General features: G+C 49.1%; 1 protein-coding gene across 1 annotated transcript; it reads right to left on the minus strand.

Annotated features, from left to right (window-relative positions):
• Positions 1 to 3,486: 3,486 nt before the first annotated feature.
• TPI1 (triosephosphate isomerase 1) lies at positions 3,487 to 15,596 on the minus strand. Its single transcript, XM_083420697.1, has 7 exons — positions 15,342 to 15,596; positions 8,050 to 8,173; positions 7,306 to 7,390; positions 7,046 to 7,178; positions 5,543 to 5,628; positions 5,294 to 5,381; positions 3,487 to 4,068 (listed from the first exon to the last, which is right to left on the minus strand). Exons 1-7 carry the CDS (start codon positions 15,451 to 15,453, stop codon positions 3,950 to 3,952), a joined length of 747 nt encoding a protein of 248 aa, XP_083276823.1. The 5' UTR covers positions 15,454 to 15,596; the 3' UTR covers positions 3,487 to 3,949.

Genomic DNA, 15,596 nt, shown 5'->3' on the forward strand with positions numbered 1-15,596 from the left:
TTCAGATGCCTGCAGACAGGCAGCCAAGTTGTGCATCCATAGCAGTGACCACAGGAGGAATGACTGCTGGGAGGAGCCCAGAGAGGAGGAATGCCATGGTGCATCTGCAGACCTTCATCTGCCCCACCTGCAACAAAACATGTCTCTCCCATATCGGTCTCCACAGCTACAGCAGGTGCCATCACTCTCTGCTGGATTTGACTGTATCCCCAATGGCACTTGTCCATTGTCTCTCGAGACAGATGCCAGCAGGTTTTCCTTTGCCAGGGGAGGATGAGCAATGGAGGTGGAGAGAGGACTCTGGGAGGCAGGACAGAGCCTCATGGGTCTTCGTAAGGCTGCTTTCTTCAATCTGGCACTTTCCAAAGGTTGCTGGACTCCAGCTCCCATCAGCCTCAGCCAATGGCCAGAGATGATGGGAGTTCATAGAATCATAGAGTTGGAAGAGACCACAAGGGCCATCGAGTCCAACCCCCTGCCAAGCAGGAAACACCATCAGAGCACTCCTGACATACTCCAGACCTCCAAAGAAGGAGACTCCACCACACTCCTTGGCAGCAAATTCCACTGTCAAACAGCTCTTACTGTCAGTAAGTTCTTCCTAATGTTTAGGTGGAATCTTCTTTCTTGTAGTTTGGATCCATTGCTCCGTGTCCGCTTCTCTGGAGCAGCAGAAAACAACCTTTCTCCCTCCTCTAGGTGACATCCTTTTATATATTTGAACATGGCTATCATATCACCCCTTAACCTCCTCTTCTCCAGGCTAAACATGCCCAGCTCCCTTAGCTGTTCCTCATAAGGCATCGTTTCCAGGCCTTTGACCATTTTGGTTGCCCTCCTCTGGACACGTTCCAGTTTGTCAGTGTCCTTCTTGAACTGTGGTGCCCAGAACTGGACACAGTACTCCAGGTGAGGTCTGACCAGAGCAGAGTACAGCTGTAGTCCAAAATTATCTGGTGGCCACCAGCTTAGGAAATTCTGCTGAAGAGGTGCACACTGAATAGCAAAAGGCACAATAACCCTGAAGTGCACCAGTTTTTCAGGTTCCAGTACCAGTTGCCTACCTTAATCTAGTTTTACAGTGGGCTGCTGAAATGATGGAGCCAACTGCGACCTTATGAGAAAAGGGTATAGCAGGAAACCCAAGGTAGTCTGCTGAGCAATCACGCTAGGAAACTTAAGTGAAAGGAGGAGGCTCAGCCAGGCAACCCACATCTTGAAAGGTTTTTTGTTTTTGAAAATACCAAGCATACAATTTAAGACTGCAAGCTCCTCAGGGGCAAAGGTATGCCTTTTTTGCTTATGAAATTCTGCATCAATATCTGTTTGCATCCATCTGCCTCAAGTGACAATGGAGTGCGCCTCTGGGGGGTGAGGTCAAATTGCTGAGGAATCACAGTGCCTGCTGTGGCTGTGGAGACTGGCAACTCCTAACAGCTGCCACCCATGTTGTTTTTGCTACGTTAGCAGCACTGAAGTGACCTCCCCGGGACACAAGCCTGGGCAGTGTGAATGGAGGTCCTGGGCTGCCCGTCCAGACTTCAAGACCCCCCCCCTCCGGGCCTCGCTGATGGGGTCCAAAGGAAAGCAGAGCAATATGTCTGGCACCAGCTTGGCTCCAGGAATTGCCGGAAGGAGGGGTACAAGGCGCCATCCAGCAGTCTTAGGGACTCCACTCCAGATTTGCATAGGGTTTACTCCTGAGCCTTTTCTTCTGTCCTGCAAGACAGTGGGCATGGACTTTTCTCCTGGAAGCCTGACCACAAGGCAGTGGAAGTTAAGGATCAGAGTTTCCTTCAATAGTGCTGCAAAGATGATGCGGCAACATCTTGGTAAGGGCCAAGGGAGACAGTGTATAGAAGTGATGCCACCCTCCCCGTCTGTAGGTTTATATAGCAAATGTAAATTAAATTATCGTGTAGTATGTGTGAACAGCAGCTCAGCAACCATATTTTTTATCTACCTGGTTCAAAAGAAAACAACCCTGCAATTTAGTGGCGAAATATAGTTTCGGCATCCAGCGAACATTTTTGCGTGATCAATGTTATATTTTCCTCTGCGAAAAGCTCAATTTTTTGATAATTGCGTTGACCAAGAGTAAACGATTCTTCCCAATTATAACAATCATTCCTCAGTAGTGCATAAAATCCAGCCCCCTCTCCCCCTTTTTTGCAAGTGATGCCCCCTAAACCACCTGCCAGGACAGATGTGGAATTTAAGATGGCCTGCTTCTAACTAGAAAGCACTCCCATTTCACGTGGGAGTGAAAAATGTAGTTTATATGGCTTCAGGCATGCCAAGGATACTGATTCATTAAAACCAGTGTTATCAATCTTGCCTCAACAGCCCCCAGTCTGCCCTGCCCCTCATTCATTTCAGCTAGTGTGGTGTAGTGGTTAAGAGCGGTGGACTCGTAATCTGGGGAACCGGGTTCGCTTCCCCGCTCCTCCACATGCAGCTGCTGGGTGACCTTGGGCCAGTCACACTTCTCTGAAGTCTCTCAGCCCCACTCACCTCACAGAGTGCTTGTTGTGGGGGGGGAAGGGAAAGGAGAATGTTAGCCACTTTGAGACTCCTTCGGGTAGTGATAAAGCGGGATATCAAATCCAAACTCTTCTCTTCTAAAATATGATTGCCTTCATTTTTGTATGCTGCATTCTCCGGCTTATGCAGCAGTCAGCTCTGCTCACCTCTGAAAGGTATGGCTGAGGGATAGACTTGACCCAAGCTGCACATGGCAGCTTGCTTTGAAATTATGAAATCCAAAGTTTTCCTTCCCTGTATTTGTGGTGGGGAGTGGAGCTCTCCAGCCAAGCAGCCAATAAACAGAACTCTTCATTCTTGCCCCCCGCCATACATTTTCACTCCTTCCTCCAGACACTGTGAAAATGAGAATAATTCCTCCCAAAACATTATGTGAAAATCTTGATGCCTGGACAAGTTCCGCACCACGTTCTCCTCCGTATGACTCAAGGTGAGCCTGCCTGGCAGAGGATCAGAAGCAGCTCATGGCCCACCAACAAATCATGAAAATCAGTGCTAACGGGAAACGCAGGATAACATGACAGTAAAGCAAAATGGTCACTGGCCCAGTAGACCTGAAGGAGCGTCTCCACCCCCATCGTTCAGCCCGGACACTGAGATCCAGTGCTGAGGGCCTTCTGGCGGTTCCCTCATTGTGAGAAGTGAGATTACAGGGAACCAGGCAGAGGGACTTCTCGGTAGTGGCACCCGTCCTGCGGAACGCCCTCCCACCAGATGTCATAGAGATAAACAACTATCTGACTTTTAGAAGACATCCGAAGACAGCCCTGTTTAGGGAAGTTTTTAATGTCTGATGTTTTATTGTATTTTTAATATTTTGTTGGAAGCCACTCTGGGTGGCTGGGAAAACCCAGCCAGATGAGTGGAATGTAAATGATAATTAATAATAAATTATCTTGCAGGCTACACTGTAGTTGTGGCAACAGATTTCAGAGCCTTACGTTCGTTTCCCTTTCTTTATTTCTGTTCGTTGTTGGCTTAGGGGGTGGGACACAGTACGGACGCACATCTTACACACAACACAAGCCACTGGGTAAAGACTCCAACTCGGCTGAAGCGAGAGGCAAGAGGCCCCGTCCCTCAGCAAGGCAGCAAAACTAGACATTGATCAGAAGAAAACAGGCCTCTGTCTAGCTTACAGGGAGAAGAGCAAGGCAGGAAGCCCTGTCCCTCCAGCACAGGGGGAAGTAAACAAAGGCCTGCCTGCAGCTAACCGAGAAATGCCTTGGCAACCGTTGTGTTTAGCAGCCGTGTGGGACAATTAACAGCAAAGTATGGGAAGGGGGGACTTGAAGGGGAGTTCGTGTGACCCAAGTGCAGAGGGTGGGCGCAGGTTTCTACAGTGCCGTGTCTTCCGCCCGCGATGAACTGCACCCCCCCCACTTCGAACGCCGAGCGGCAGCTTTCAGTGTTTTGCGTTGATGATGTCTACAAATTCGGGCTTGAGGGAAGCCCCACCGACGAGGAAGCCGTCCACATCGTGCTGGGAGGCAAGTTCTTTGCAGGTGGGGCCAGTGACGGAACCTGCAAAGGATTACAATCCCCATTTTTTATTATTATTTAAAAAATGCCCAAGGAGGGAGGAGTAACCACACACCAGATAAGGACCAAAAAAACACAATGTCTTTGGCTACATGCCTTTTTCCAAGGCTAATTGTGCGACCCCCTCACAGTGCCTTTTAAAAGCAAAACTGCTCTGGGAAAGATAATGTGGAGAGGTGGCAGGAGTCCTTAAATCCTGTCCAGCTTTTCTGCTATAATAAAATTGTGCACGCACAAACACATATACCCAAGGAGAGCACCTTGGAGCAATGTAGGCAGGTGAAGGGTTAAGCCCCACCGCTTCCCTTTGCTTCTCTGCTCTGAATTGTCTCCTCTCAGAGCAGCCATGCTTTCCAAATTAGGTAGCACGATTACATATACTAGCTAGGCTGACTGTTGGATCAAACCACTGCAAACTGTGGAGGTTTCACCACAAGCAAGTAGCATATAAATGCTACCCCACCTTGCCTTTTAAGAAAACCCTTCTTCTAACCCGCACCCGCAGCTCCTCACAAACCACTTATCTGCAACTAAATTATGTATTTACAGATGAACTCTCTTCACGTTTTCTTTTAAGTTTCTATGCCTACCTTAATTGTTAGTGTTGGCAGCAGGGTCAATCTGGTCATGAAACCATGCTGTCCTAATCTAAAAACCACACAGAAAGCTTGCTGCTCGCCAACAGCTACACTGGGATGGCAATTTGAGGAGGCGGTTCCATAGGCCTGACCATCCCTCCCAAATTAAATCTGCCATTCTCCACGGCAAGCTGCGAGAAGATGGGCGCAGCTTCTGCACTTGAATTGCGGTTCCTTTAATTTTAATTGCCAGTGTTTCATTATTCAATTCAAGGATTGTCTTTGGCAATCCTTACCAAAACCCTACAAAGGAGCTCAGCTTATGACATTTTCCATTCTCCAGTACGAACCATCTCTTAGAAAAGGGAAGTGAATTTGGGCAACATTTTCCTCCCTACCAACATCCATATCTGCTGAGGAGCTTTTTTAGTTCTTGTGGCCTGAACTGGCCCTACTACAGCTTGTAACAGCTAAGGAACTACAACGAACACGCAAATTAACTTTGTGCCCCTTTGAGATTCTGTTTGAGAGGCGCACATCTGAAACAGGATGTTTGCTGTGCGATCGATAGGGGGAAAGGGCAAACTCTTGCCACACTTGCTTTGCGAACAGGGGAGGGCTCCGTTTACCTCCGTAGATGATCCGAGTCGACTGTGCAACAGCATCGGACACGTGACTCTTCAGCCAGCCCCTCAGCTTCTCGTGAACCTCCTGAGCCTAACAAAAGGCAAGAATCGTGTTACTCACAGCGAGCTAAAGGCCATCGGGTCCAGAGTCTCAGAGTGGGGCTCAGGGATATTCCCCATCCTCTGATGCCAAGACCACCTCCAAAGGGAAACAAGATTTGGGAACACGGTTCTCGCTAACCACATCCGTACCTGCTGAGGAGTTGCAGTTTTACCAGTCCCAATGGCCCAAACTGGCTCATAGGCAAGAACCACTTTGCTCCAGTCCTTCACGTTGTCTGGGGACAAGAGAGGGGGACAGTGAGCATTGTGGGGGTTTTTTTGCGGGGGGAGGTAGTCAGGCACAATTTGACCTATTGGGAAGAGCATGTATAGTTGGATGGCAGTTGCAGGGTGGGGCGCACCAAGATTAGACATCTCTAAATTTCCCATCAAGTTATGAAGGTAGAACTCCAGAACTGTAGAGTTGGAAGGGGTCCCGAGGGTCATCTAGTCCAACCCCCTGCAATGCACCAATATTTTGCACAGCGTGAGACTCGAACCCACAACCCTGAGATCAAAAGTCTCATGCTCTGCTGAGCGAGAGGGATTCGAAATAAAGCTGGAAGCCTCCATGAAAAGAGCAGATTCCCAGCTGGAGACATTCAGCTTCAGTGCATGCGGGGGGGGGGGGGCGGGGGACAAACGAGGCCTGAATGTGCACCCCTGCCCCCCCCAAAAAAAACCCATGATACAGAGCACATGAGGACAAATGCCTGCATGGGGCTCAGGTTTTGGGGTAATGTATCCAGAACCCAAAGTAATGAGAGAAAACCTGGGTCACTTAAAAGTTAGTGCTATCCAGAACTTTAAGGAGCTCTGAGCACGCATTTACTGTAAGCAAGTTGTGCTTCCTTTTTCTGGTTATTTGGCTCTAACTTTTGCTAAATACAGACAACCGAACAAGCTTTGTTGCATTGCATTCTTCATTAAATTACCGTATTTTTAGCGCCATAGGACGCACTTTCCCCCTTTTAAAAACTAAGGGGGAAAGTCTGTGCATCCTATGGAGCAAATGCAAGGGGGGGAGGCAGGCAGGAAAAGCCCCCAAGAGCCACACACAAGCTTCGTGCGGCTCTTGCGGGCTTTTCCCCAGGAGGGAGAAGGGACCGCCGCTCCCTGACCTGTTCTGGGGCTGGGGTCCCAGCCCCGCGGCTAAAGAGGAAGCCAAGACAGCCAGCGGGATGGATCCCGCTCACTGTCTTGGCTTCTTTGCTCTTTGGGGCTGGGGGGGGGGGGGGACCCGGGCTTCCCCTGACAGCCCCAGAAGCTCTGGGAGAAGCAGACAGGCTACACACAGCCTGTCTGCTGCTCTTTGGGGCTGGGGGTGGAAATAAGATTTTTTTTCTTGATTCCCCCCCCCCATAAAAAAAACTAGGTGTGTCTTGTGGTCCGGTGCGTCCTATAAAGCGAAAAATACGGTACCTTTCCATCGATATATAATTTTATGGTATTACTAAAATAAAATAAATGAGCCATCAAACCTCAAAAACACACTTTCCCCAAAAGGTTTTGGCCACTAGTGTACATGGCATTTCCTGCCTACGGAATGATCTATTACCAAACGTTTTGCCCCATTATTTCAAACGAAAGCATTTCCCTTCCCATCGCTTGAAACCCAAGGAAACTTCTGCACGTTCCCCAGTCCCCTCTTACCAGCAATAGCCTTGGTCTGCTCAAATACCACTTTCTCGGTGATGCCAGCCTCTCGCTCGTCCAGTTTTTCCCCAATGCAGGCGATGACGCCCAGACCCTCAGCCAAGGCGTGTGCCACCTTCTGCCCAATGAGCTGGAAAAGGGGGAGGAGGACAGCTTCAGAGTCCCATACAAACTATACCGTCTCCGCACGCCTCCTTGCTGCAGGTGATTCCTAGCCCAGCGATGGTGGAGGAAAAGAAATCTACTAGATCACCCACCTCGTCGGACTCTCCAAAGACATGCCTCCTCTCAGAGTGTCCCAAAATCACCCAGGTGACGCCAACATCCTTTATCATGGCTGGGCTGAAACAGAAGGAAATAATAATAATAATAATAATAATAATAATAATAATTTTATTTATACCCCGCCCTTCCCGGTTCAAAAACTGGGCTCAGGGCAGCTAACAACAAATTTAAAACACTTAATTATAAAAGCAGCATAAAATACGGTATAAAAACATGAATAACAATAAAATTCAAAAATCAATCAGATAATCCTCAGGGCTAGCTGGCTGAATTGGTCCCACTTGGGCCAGCGAGGAGGCCAGGGGAGAATTTGCTGTGGGGTCTCAGAGCGGGTTATCTTCATAAAAAGGGGAGGGGGAAGGGAAGAGAAGGGAAATAAAAGATCAGGCTGAATTCAAACTAAAGGCCAGGCAGAATAGCTCTGTCTTACAGGCCTGACGGAAGGAGGTTAAATCCCAAAGGGCCCTAGTCTCACGGGACAGAGCATTCCACCAGGTTGGAGCCATCGCTAAAAAGGCCCTGGCGGAGGAGAGTCTGACTTCCTTAGAGCCCTGGACCTCTAAACTATGGTTAGGGCAGACCAGGAAAGAAATCACACCATCTGTTCTGCCACGGGGGTGAAAACCAAATGCTTATTTACTTTTTTAAAATTACCCCTCGCTAAAGGAATGCCAGTTCTTTGTGGCCCCCGGCCCCCAGAGTCCCAGCAGACTAACCTGATCTCTCCTGTGAAAGCTCCCTTAGGCACCTTGTAGCAATTCTGGGCGGCCACACCGATCTTGGCATCGAGCTTTTGGCGGGCAAAGTCGAGGTAGATGGAGGGGGCACCACAAACGACCTCTGGGGACGAGAGGGAGAAAAGCGTCTAGGATGAAGCAGGCGCCCCACAGAGTCTCTCGGCTGCAGACTGTTCCCACCCCAAGGCCAACTCACTCTTCGGGTGCTGGACACAACACACTCGTGGGTCAACTCTACTGGTCGTGCCATGAGGTTCAGAGGGTAACCGTGGGAAAATAAACCTTCCCTTCCTTCCGCCACCAATCTCCCCTTCCCAAGTGTTAGAATCTCAGATACAGTGGTACCTTGGGTTAAGAACTTAATTCGTTCCGGAGGTCCGTTCTTAACCTGGAGCGCATTACTTCCGGGTTTCGACACTCACGCTCAAAATGACATCACGCGCATGCGCGGAAGCAGCAAAACGCGACCCACGCACGCGCCATCATGTCTTACGTTCTATTCAGGATGTGAACGGGGCTCCGGAATGGATCCTGTTCACATCCCGAGGTACCACTGTATATAAGCTAGGCACCAAATGGTTCCTTAAAACCAAGGCTCACAGTTGCCAAAACGGAATGTCTACTCTAGTTGATATTTGGGGCAAGACAACTCTAAAGTCTTGTTTTTCAAAGGATGGACTGACAGCGATTGACTCTCTGTTAAACGTCTGGCTAGTTCAGATGACAATTGTGAGCTAGGCTAAGAACTTCAAAGAAGAAGAGTCACTTGATTGAGGACAGTCCCCATGTATATTGGCCTATTTGGACCTCTTATTCTTAATCGTGACTGCTCCTGCTCAGGCTGCTCAGGAAAAGCAAATGGGCTCGAGAAATTCATTCCATGCAGATAAAATATAACTGATGCCACCGCTACAGGATGGGGTATTAGTGTGTGGAAGCGGTCCAGATCCAAGGATCCCCAGGCACGCGCCACCAGACATCTACACTTGGTCGCCGCAAGTGGTTGAAAGTCAGATGCAAAATGTGCCTGGTTAATTTCAAACCAGGGTGGATAAAAATAAATGGTTTTTAAAAAAATAAAAATTGTATTTTCAAAAAATGCTTTTGGAGAAAAAATACTTCTAAAGATAGTTTTCTATTTAAGTTACATTATAGTCCAAAAGCTATTCAACAGGAAATAAGGATTTGTTTTAAGTTTTTCATGTGTGCTAAAACTCAGTCTGTGTTTTTTTTTAAATTGTTTAACCACATCAGTTAACAAAAAATGGATGCATATGCTATAATGTTATTGTTTTAGTTAAACAAATTGTTTAAATTGTTAAGGAAATGATTGTTTTTCTCCTTCCAATAAAACATAGCAGAAAAGTTGTCCAAATATAAACAGTTAGCTGATTAAACCTCACAATAATCTCACAATTATCTGTCTGTGTATTTCTAATAGTATAACCAAATCAGTAATTTTTGATATAACTGTAAAAAACTACTCTGAAGATTATTCCAAAAAAGGAAACCTTCATCTGGTTGTAAATATTAAGATTATACCAGCAAGAATGAGTCTTGTTGCCTAAATTGTGATTTAAATCAATTTGATTTCAATCAAATCCACCCTGTTTCAAACACTGCGGCCCTCTCTCTTGATGGCGCCATGAGGCCTCCACAGCACTATACACAAGCCCCACAGCACACTGATGGCCATTATTAAGTGTGCTGCTTGCACATCTCACATTCAGTCAGACTTCCGCCTTTCATGATCAATTGTGAATGCACCTCAGAATTCAGCGCTCCAAGAGTTAACAGGGAGAACACAATCAAAAGTGATTTTCCTGTCTCATCATACCTGGTAGCATTTGAACAATAGTCTAATTTGGGGGGTTAAAGCTATCAGTTCTAAAAGCAGACCTGAAAACACACTAGACTGTAGGACAATTGGCCTGTGGAAAGTGGGGGGGGGGGGGAGAGAAAGAATTTGGCTGAAATGAGGCGAAGGGGGAGATTTGGCTGAAGGTGTAAAGGTGGCACCTGAAGGAAAATGAATGTGACAAGGGCAAATTGTTTTTAAAAAGAGATGGGGAAGTTGGAATGGCATTTGCATAGTGATTTTGTGGAGCCTGGGGAAAGGTTTAATGTGAGAATTAAAAGGTAAAGGTACCCCTGCCCGTACGGGCCAGTCGTGTCCAACTCTGGGGTTGCGTGCTCATCTCGCTTAAGAGGCCAGGAGCCAGCGCTGTCCAAAGACACTTCCGGGTCACGTGGCCAGAGTGATGAAGCTGCTCTGGCAAGCCTACACCAGCGCAGCGCACGGAAACGCCGTTTACCTTCCCGCCAGAGTGGTACCTATTTATCTACTTGCACTTGGGGGTGCTTTCGAACTGCTAGGTGGGCAGGAGCTGGGACCGAACGACGAGAGCTCACCCCGCCGCGGGGATTCGAACCGCCGACCATGCGATTGGCAAGTCCTAGGCGCTGAGGTTTTACCCACAGCGCCACCCGCGTCCCAATGTGAGAATTAGAATAGGCAATTGCAAGACTTGGGTGGGGGGCATTGCTAGAGAAGTAAAAGTTTCATGGGGGGTTTGCATTTGGGGGTGAGGCAACTAAAGAGAAAACAAGTGCACAGCAAGGGGAAGAAAGAGCATAGGTTTCCCTTGAAATGGGACGCGGATGGCGCTGTGGGTTAAACCACAGAGCCTAGGACTTGCCGATCAGAAGGTCAGCGGTTCGAATCCCCGCAACAGGGTGAGTTCCCGTTGCTCGGTCCCTGCTCCTGCCAACCTAGCAGGTCGAAAGCACTCTCGGGTGCAAGTAGATAAATAGGTACCGCTCAAACGGGAAGGTAAACGGCATTTCCGTGCGCTGCTCTGGTTCGCCAGAAGCGGCTTAGTCATGCTGGCCACATGACCCGGAAGCTGTACGCCGGCTCCCTCGGCCAGTAAAGCAAGATGAGCGCGGCAACCCCAGAGTCGGCTACGACTGGACCTAATGGTCAGGGGTCCCTTTACCTTCCTTAGAAATGGGGACCTGGTTGGGTTTCAGAACAGAAGACAGGTAAGGGTTTGGGCAGCTCATGGGAAGGAGTGGAGAGCAGAGTCCACAGGAGTTTCTGTGAGGGGAAAACGGGATCTTTTTGGAAATCAAAAAGTTGGGCTTAAAATTAACAAAGACAAAGTCTACAAATCCTGTCTTCCTGATAGTGACTGGGTGTTAATAGATTTTACAGGGTGCCAACCAGGAAGAGATTGTCCTAAATTTGCTAAGTGCTTTCTAAAAATGCATCTTCATGTCAGGTGGGGGAAAGGAGATGAACGTATTTTAGGGGGTTTTCTGGAAGGAGCCTTAGGTCATTGGAGGGGGGAGAAGAAAGGAAGGAGTGATATTTTTGGCAATTTTCCTCTTTGCTTAACACTTACATGCTCTTTTGTTGATCTTTAAATTTACAAATGCGAAGAGAGGATGTCAAAGGCTTTCAGCAACGAAATTTCGCCTCACTTGAACATGGCCTGCCTGAGTGACAACAGATGCTCTCTCCTTGACTTTCCATACAAAAAGAACTTCCCTTCTCAGATGCCGGCCAAATCTTATGCCAAGAGCTGAATCTTAGAGGTGCTGCACAAAATAATACAGCCTGGCCTACTTTTGTAAGAGCGAAAAGTGACAAAGGATATATTTGTAACCCAAGCCGAATCTTTGAGATACTGCTGAAAAAGCCCAAGTAATAAAAGAGTTGCTTTGGTAAGTTTTTCAATGAGGTTAAATGCATCTACTCCCTCCAAATAGTTTTCACTGAGAAAATGGAAATCTACACTAAATCTTATGTCTCAGTCTAAACAGTTACCTTCAGGAAGGTTAACCAGCAAACAGATTGGCTGTCATTTGCCATTATAGATTTATTTATTTTTATTTTTTTAAAAACCAACCCTATCCTATTGACCAGGGATGAGGAACCAGTAGTCCTCTGAATGCTGGACTTTAAATCCCAGTGTTCCTGACCAGTGATCATGATCCCAATTTTCGGAGGGTCACAGGGAAGCAGATGTGCCAGACACATCTGGGTTCAAGGCAGTACAAATAGCATCCTTCTTGGGTGGGGCAAATTCCTTCTTGCTCTGCACTGCTCTAATCCTGAAACAATTCCTGTCTGAGGGTCAAGAGCATGGGTAGGCAAACTAATATCCGGGGGCCGGATCCGGCCCAATCGCCTTCCAAATCTAGCCTGCAGAACGTCCGGGAATCAGCGTGTTTTCACATGAGTAGAATGTGTCCTTTTATTTAAAATGCATCTCTGGGTTATTTGTGGGGCACAGGAATTATTATTTTTTCAAAATATAGTCCGGCCCCCCCACAAGGTCTGAGAGACAGTGGACAGGAGGCCCCCTGCTGAAAATGTTTGGTGAGCCCTGGTCAAGAGAAACTTGAGACTTATAATTTGTTTTTGCAGGCTGGAGCCAGAGCTCAGGGGTAGAACACTTGCAAGTTAAAAAAGATCTTACTGGGGTGGGGAAAGCCATTTTTCTGCACAGGATCCTGGGTAGCCACTGCTGGTCAAAAGAGGTAGCAAAATAGGACTAGACAGACAAGTGGCCTGACTCAGGACAAAGCAGTCTCATATGTTCATAGATATATAAGAGGTTATAAAGATGGAGGGAAACCTAATAAGTGGGGGGGGGGGGGGAAGCTGTGGGCGCTGCAAAGGTCAGAAACTTGAAAGCTGACTCCATGGGGTAAAGGGCAAACCTATTCCCTATAACCAATAATCTTAAGAACTGCTACACTATTTCTTGAGAAAGGGGGCTTTTGGGGTGCGGGCAGCCTAGCGTTTACCTAGCAACATAATCCTGGATGTTTTTACAAGCTGTTCTGTGGCTGGAAGCCTTGCTTAGCCAGCTGGCAAATAGCGGGTAAGAGAAAGCAACAACTGGATAGCTCAGTTTGTTGGAGCACGACGCTGATAACGCCAAGGTTGCAGGTTTGATCCCTGTATGGGGCAGTTGCATATTCCTGCATTGCAGGGGGTTGGACTAGATGATCCTCAGGATCCCAGCCAACTCTACAATTCGACGATGCAGTCTGCATGGGGGGACACCGCAGTGGCATCTCCAACAGAGGGAGGTAAGAAGAAGAAGAGTTTGGATTTGATATCCCGCTTTATCACTACCCGAAGGAGTCTCAAAGCGGCTAACAATCTCCTTTCCCTTCCTCCCCCACAACAAACACTCTGTGAGGTGAGTGGGGCTGAGAGACTTCAGAGAAGTGTGACTGGCCCAAGGTCACCCAGCAGCTGCCTGTGGAGGAGCGGAGACACGAACCCGGTTCCCCAGATTACGAGACTACCGCTCTTAACCACTACACCACACTGGCTCTCAGATCTGCTCAAATCCTGAGGAGGCCATATAATATGGAGGAGACAGAATATCTGGGGCAACTGAGCAGATCAACCTCCCCCCATATAGTTCATCTGGAGGCCCATTTCCTGACCTTTAGCAAGCTGCAGGGATAGAGTTTCCCAACTCCAAGTACAGTAGCTGGTATTTTTAGGCAGCTGCGCCGCCACCTATATTTAGGAACCCTCTCCTCCAGACCCTTTGACATTTCTTCAGGATGCCCCCACCTTGCCCTTTTCTAACCCGAGAGGGACAGCGAAAAGGATCTGCCAGGCAAATTTTGGTCCAGGCATCCCCTTTGCCCCCAGGCAAGGAGTCCATGCTGCAGGCAGAGTCTCCCGCTGGCACAACCATGCCAACCAAAAGCAAGAGAGGCAGACGGGCTAGCTAGTCTCGCTGCCTGAGAACTGGGCATCGTGCCAGCCCTGTTCAGACAAAGAATTCTGCAGCAGACCAGGCCTCAACTGCATCCCTTTTCCCTCTCGCTACATGGCCCTTGTGAGGACTGGTCACATTATTTCCCGGCTTCTCGTCCACTGCAAGCCACCAGTTAACTGTAGGGTGGGTGGTCATGAACACAGCACCCAAAGCACTCTGTGCCACGTGACCAGCGGGCACGCTCTCTCTGAACACAGGGTGACTAATAGTGGGCCTAGTTGCCCTTGTGCAATAGACTGTAGGGATAGAGGAAGCTCCTTCAAAGGTATTCTAAGATTTTTAACCTTTCATTTTTCTCAAAAGGAGGTCAAGAGAAGGCAAAAATGTGCAGGCAGTGCTTTACACAACTGCTCTGCAAGGAGAAAATCTGCTCCTCTCACAACTATCAGTACAAAATCACCAGCACTTGACCCGTTTACTAGTAATATAAAATCTACTTGTATTTTAATCCTCTTTGCATTGAAACAATTAACTTCGCTCTGAGCTTGTGCTTAGGCCTCGGCTGTTCTATGCTGGCCTCCCTGGAAAACCCATCCATGACTATGACTCCATTAATTTCAACAGCTCTACTCTGAATCAGACTTAAGTTGAACAGCACCCTCGGAACTGCCCGCCACAGTATTTCTTCGGCCTTTTGAACCTGCCGACACGTTCCGCCCGCGGATTTTTCTTTCTTTCTTTTATAGTACAATAATGCAGTATTTCCCGGCGAGGAAATAATGTAGCAAGAAAAGCCTATTTTCTCTGCCCGACCGGAAAGCTGTTAAACACAGAAGCAGTAAAAAGTATGTAGCAAGTTTCCTTTCCGGGGCGCAGAGGCTTTTTCGGCTCCCTTCCTCCTGGCAAGAGAAGGAGAGAGAGAGACAAGGAAGGCAGCTCGCCTGCCGGGAGAGGCGGCCCTGGAGTACGTGCGGGCGAGCACGCGGCGGGGGCGAGGGAGGGACCCAGGCATCCGGGCGCCTCCCCCGCCCTTTCCCGAGACCCTAGGAAAGGCACCGCTGCAGCCAAGAAGGGGGTGGATGGAGCGGGCCAGGGAAACCGGCCGGCCTCCTTCACCGGCTCCCCTTTCTCATGCTCCATCCCATTAGAGGCCGCTGCCGATAAGCCTTAAGCGCGTTAATCGCAGACTCCTAGAGCTGGAAGGGACCCCGCAGGGTCATCCAGACCAACCCCCGGCAACCGCAGGCATCTCGACATTGTTTCTCCCCCTGCGCGAGTTCATCGGCGCTCCCCTATGGCGAAGGGGGCGCAAGAGGGGAGACGGGCAGGGCTCGGCGGGGCGTGCGCCCCCGGCCGGTTCCCGATCCTAAATGTGGCCCCCGGTGGCCCCGCTTGCCTCCTGCCAGCGCCTCCGGGGAGCCTGCAGACCCGGGCGCGGGGGCTTCCCCTCCCCTAAGGCTAAGCGCGCGCCCGATCGCGCCCCTTCGGGGCTTCCCCTTCCCCCCCCCGGCTCACCGGTGTCTGCGGGGACCTTGGCGCCATTGAGGGTCTGGATGAGCTCCCCGAGGCTCTTCTTGTCGCCATTCATCTTCCAGTTCCCGCCGACGAAGAATTTCCTGGGCGACATGATGACGGTGGTGGTTGGTGCCCCGGGGCCGCCCGCCTAGATGGATGCGAAGGAGAACTGCGAAGGTCAGAGCGCGCAGCGGCGGCGCAGCCGTTTCCCCGGCCTCTTTATAGGGGCGCGAGGGGGATCCGCCCACTGGCCCC

Source organism: Podarcis tiliguerta (genome assembly GCF_965153285.1).
Source record: "Podarcis tiliguerta genome assembly, chromosome: 17".
In the NCBI taxonomy this organism is placed as follows: Eukaryota; Metazoa; Chordata; class Lepidosauria; order Squamata; family Lacertidae; genus Podarcis; species Podarcis tiliguerta.

What these genes read in the sequence shown, in the direction of transcription:
- TPI1 (XM_083420697.1), bottom strand. Translation starts at nt 15,453, where the DNA reads ATGTCGCCCAGGAAATTCTTCGTCGGCGGGAACTGGAAGATGAATGGC. An exon ending in GCTTTCACAGGAGAGATCAG is followed by an intron (nt 7,391 to 8,049) that starts GTTAGTCTGCTG and finishes CTTCTGTTTCAG; the next exon opens with CCCAGCCATGATAAAGGATG. An exon ending in AAACTGCAACTCCTCAGCAG is followed by an intron (nt 5,382 to 5,542) that starts GTACGGATGTGG and finishes GCCTTTTGTTAG; the next exon opens with GCTCAGGAGGTTCACGAGAA.